Source organism: Cibotium barometz, chromosome 4 (assembly GCF_041138505.1).
Source record: "Cibotium barometz isolate CiBa-2024 chromosome 4, ASM4113850v1, whole genome shotgun sequence".
NCBI lineage: Eukaryota > Viridiplantae > Streptophyta > Polypodiopsida > Cyatheales > Cibotiaceae > Cibotium > Cibotium barometz.
Window position 1 is genome coordinate 10,316,946 of NC_141049.1, and position 3,574 is coordinate 10,320,519.

General features: G+C 45.1%; 1 protein-coding gene across 1 annotated transcript; it reads left to right on the forward strand.

Moving 5' to 3' along the window:
• The first annotated feature begins 1,815 nt into the window (after positions 1–1,815).
• On the forward strand, positions 1,816–3,362 carry LOC147638898 (ethylene-responsive transcription factor 11-like). The gene is made up of 2 exons (XM_086785398.1): positions 1,816–2,645; positions 2,755–3,362. Exon 1 carries the CDS (start codon positions 1,966–1,968, stop codon positions 2,353–2,355), a length of 390 nt encoding a protein of 129 aa, XP_086641524.1. The 5' UTR covers positions 1,816–1,965; the 3' UTR covers positions 2,356–2,645; positions 2,755–3,362.
• The last annotated feature ends 212 nt before the right edge of the window (positions 3,363–3,574 follow it).

The following is a 3,574-nucleotide window of genomic DNA, read 5'->3' on the forward strand; positions in this document are numbered from 1 at the left end:
CCACAACAAAAGCTTAGATGCCATCGCCCATGGGGCCGCTTTGCTAATGCGCTTGTTTGAACTTTGTCCTTCCGGTTATGACATGGTACATAGGGGTGTTGTGAGACTGTGTGATCACTATATGCCTTGGGGTCACTGTGCCAAGGGAGTGTGTGGGTGATGGGTCTATTAGGGGCTTGGCACCAAGGGTGGCTCTTCTTTGATTTGGATTGACGGGACTTGGTGAAATGTCTATGGGCTCTTTGACTGCTTTGTTGGGTAGTGTTCGCACGTGAGTTGAGGTGGATGCCATTATTCTCCACTCCTGCTTAAACTCTAGGGGTGGCTTTGGGTCCCCACACTAGCTTAGATTTGATGTTTGAGGGTGTGTTTGTAGAGGTGTAGGGCACGTGTTTGTTTGACCTTGGGGGTTCCCTTTGTAGAAGCCTTGTGATTTCTTTAGCTTGATTGGAATCCATTGAAGTGTTGCTTGCCAGGGTGACATTAGTAGGTGGTGAGGCCGTCACTTGACTCTTTTTGGCTTGGGAGATCATGGTGTGGATGACAAGGTTTTTGGACCCAATCATAATGGTTTCACTCGTAGAAGCCTTGAGCTTCTAGTTCTTTCAATAGGATCCAACGGGGTGTCGTACTTGCCTTGGCTAGTTAAGGTACTCTTTGGTACCCACCCCATGACTTTCCCAAAGGTTTGTTGAGGTTAATGTTTGGGGGGGGTACGTCTTCATCAGTGAGGTTGAGGGGGCTTATTTGTTTTTTTTAAATAGTCATTGTTAAAAACTTATAATTTTTAAAAATGCTTAAAAAAGATTAAAAAAGGAAATTTTTTAAACCTCTCAAGCTACCTACTCAACTCGTAGTAGTGTTTGATGCTCTTTCATCATTGGCCTATGTTGCCCATTTTGTGGGAGCACCAAGCTGTTATTATATAATAAGTGGGACGTGAATTCTGATGTTACATGTGAAGAATTGCTTTGCAGTTATGCCACATGAGTTATGTGGGATGGGGCTCTAACACATCAAAATATTGTAAAACATTGTGATTAAACCCCCCTTTGTACGATGTTGGAAGAAAATCAATCATGTTGGATACAACCACACGGTTTTTTTTCTTGAAACTCATATCTGGAAAAAAAAATGGCTCATGATGGGGGGGGGGCATTAAGCTAATGTATAAGGCTTCTTTTTTCAAGAGTATATACTTTAGTGCTATAAAAAGAAGCGTGTGCAAGAAAATGTCACATAAACTCGTGAGTGGATGTCATTTATGATGGTTACTTTTAGTGTTGGATGTAATATTATGGTTTTTTATTTTTTGGGCATCATTTCCTAAGACCAATGGGCTACACAGAAGGGCCTCATGTTTTTTTTTATTTTTTATTTTTGGGAAAGCACTGACACCAAAGGAAATTTGCTTTATAAAGCGGAACACGTAGGGTTGAATTTTTAAAATGGGACCGGGACGTAGACCTTTTGCCCCACGGTCGCTTGAAGACAAAGAATTGAAAAACGGCGCCGCCACAACCACCACCACCACCACCCTAGACGCGTAACGACAAGTGGCCCCTCGACGCAGCGTTGGGCATCCGTCGCCATCACCAGGACGGCGCCGCGAGGCGGGCGGCTGCGTGATGTGACGAGACCACACGGTAGCCGCTGGGGGACGGCATCTCCAAGAGTCCACGGGTCCACTATCTGAAATTTGGGCAGCAGGCGCGCGGGGCGGGGGGGTGGCGGCTGGGCTGTAGGATTGGCAGCTGTTGGGGGCACGAAAGCGATGTCGCACCTGTAAGGTATCTGCGTTCTCGTGTTTAAAGCGCGTCCTGCAACACGCCAGTCCGCCGCCCACGCCGCTGCCGTTCTCCTCCTCCTCCTCATCTACTAGATCCACCCAGCTGCTTCTGCATTTCCTCAACTTCGTTTACCTGAGCTACCTGAGAAGGCCAGTGTTGTATCTACTATCCCCCAATGAGAAGCGTGCCAAAGCCTTACCGTGGCGTGAGAAGGCGGCCTTGGGGGCGTTTCGCAGCGGAGATCCGAGACCCGTGGAGGAAGAGGCGGGTGTGGCTCGGCACCTTCGACACCGCAGAGGAGGCCGCCCGCGCCTACGACGACGCGGCCAGAGCTCTGCGCGGAGATAAGGCGAAGACCAATTTCCTCCGACAGGATGTAGTAGGCGCTGCGCATTGCAGCAGCGGCAATAATGCTCGTTTGTATGTGGACCCCTCTGATCAAAGGTTCACGACGTTGAATCACGAAACGGTAATCATGCCGGCCCCTTCTATCCAGCCGCTATCCACTACTAGCGGCCTCCGTGACTTTGATCTTAACTTTCCACCCTTCCTTGAGGAAGTCTAGCCTTGGTTAGTGGCTCTCTCTCTCTCTCTCTCTCTCTCTCCTTGGTTAGAGAACCTCAAAATGGTTAGTCCCCTTATATATTTTGAATGTAAGAAGTCTCGTATCAAGGTTTTGCTTTTACCATCGAGGTTTTACTTCTACCATCAGACTTATGATGAAAGGCAATCCAAATGCCTTGAAGTTTGAAGAGTTGGTTTCTGTGCTCTTGCAAGAAGAGCAATCTAGGCAAAACAGATCTGTCATGCATACAGGAGATCAAGTTTTTGCTGCCAGTCAACAAAAAGGCATAGGTAAATCCTTTCCTCAAAGTAGTTACAAGCTGAAATTAGAGTCATCGGGCAAGTTTGTAGATAAGGAAGGTGAAAAGCTAAAGAAAAAGGGCAAATGCAACTATTGCAGGAAACTTGGTCACTACATTATTGAGTGCAGGAAACGGCTCAAGAAGGAGAAAAGAAAGACCTAGGTATGGCTGTAGCTGATGCATCAGTATCCAATGCAGAAAGCAAAGAATCTGTAAACTATGCACATGATGATTGGGCTTTCATTATGCAATGCAGTTATGACCCTTTGTATAAGGATGTATACATGGTTATCGTAGTTTGTTCTCATCGTCATCGCTTGAATCTGCTCCATAAGGAAACACTGTAACATGTGCAAACAACTCCTCATAGCTTGTAAAAGGAGTTGGTAAAGTTGTTCTCACTGTTGCAAATGGTGGAACAATCACGCTTTTAGATATATTATATGTACCAAGGATTAAGAAGAACTTGCTATCTGTCTTACTAAGGTTGGCTTGATGATATATGTATTGTTCATGATCGCTACGACAAGATAATTGTTGGCTTAGTGGTTCAGTTTGGATGACAAATATAATGTATGTACCAAGGATCATGAAGAACTTGCTATCTGTCTCTACCATTACTAAGGTTGGCTTAGTGGTTTAGTTTGAGGATGACAGATGTATTGTTCATGATCGTAGTATGGCAAGATAATTGTTGCTTTTGGTACTTTGTCTCATGGCATTTACAAGCTAGATGCATATGAAAGACAAAGGCATGCTGCATGTACAGTTTATGCCACCAAAGAAATAGTTGATTCTAAGATGTGGTATGCACACTTTGGTCACTTGAACTTTGTAGTTTCTTGTGTTTGTATAAACATGACATGGTGTCTAAGCTACCACATCTTGAAGCCCCTATCAAACATGTTTTTGAGGGTT

What these genes read in the sequence shown, in the direction of transcription:
- LOC147638898 (XM_086785398.1), top strand. Translation starts at nt 1,966, where the DNA reads ATGAGAAGCGTGCCAAAGCCTTACCGTGGCGTGAGAAGGCGGCCTTGG.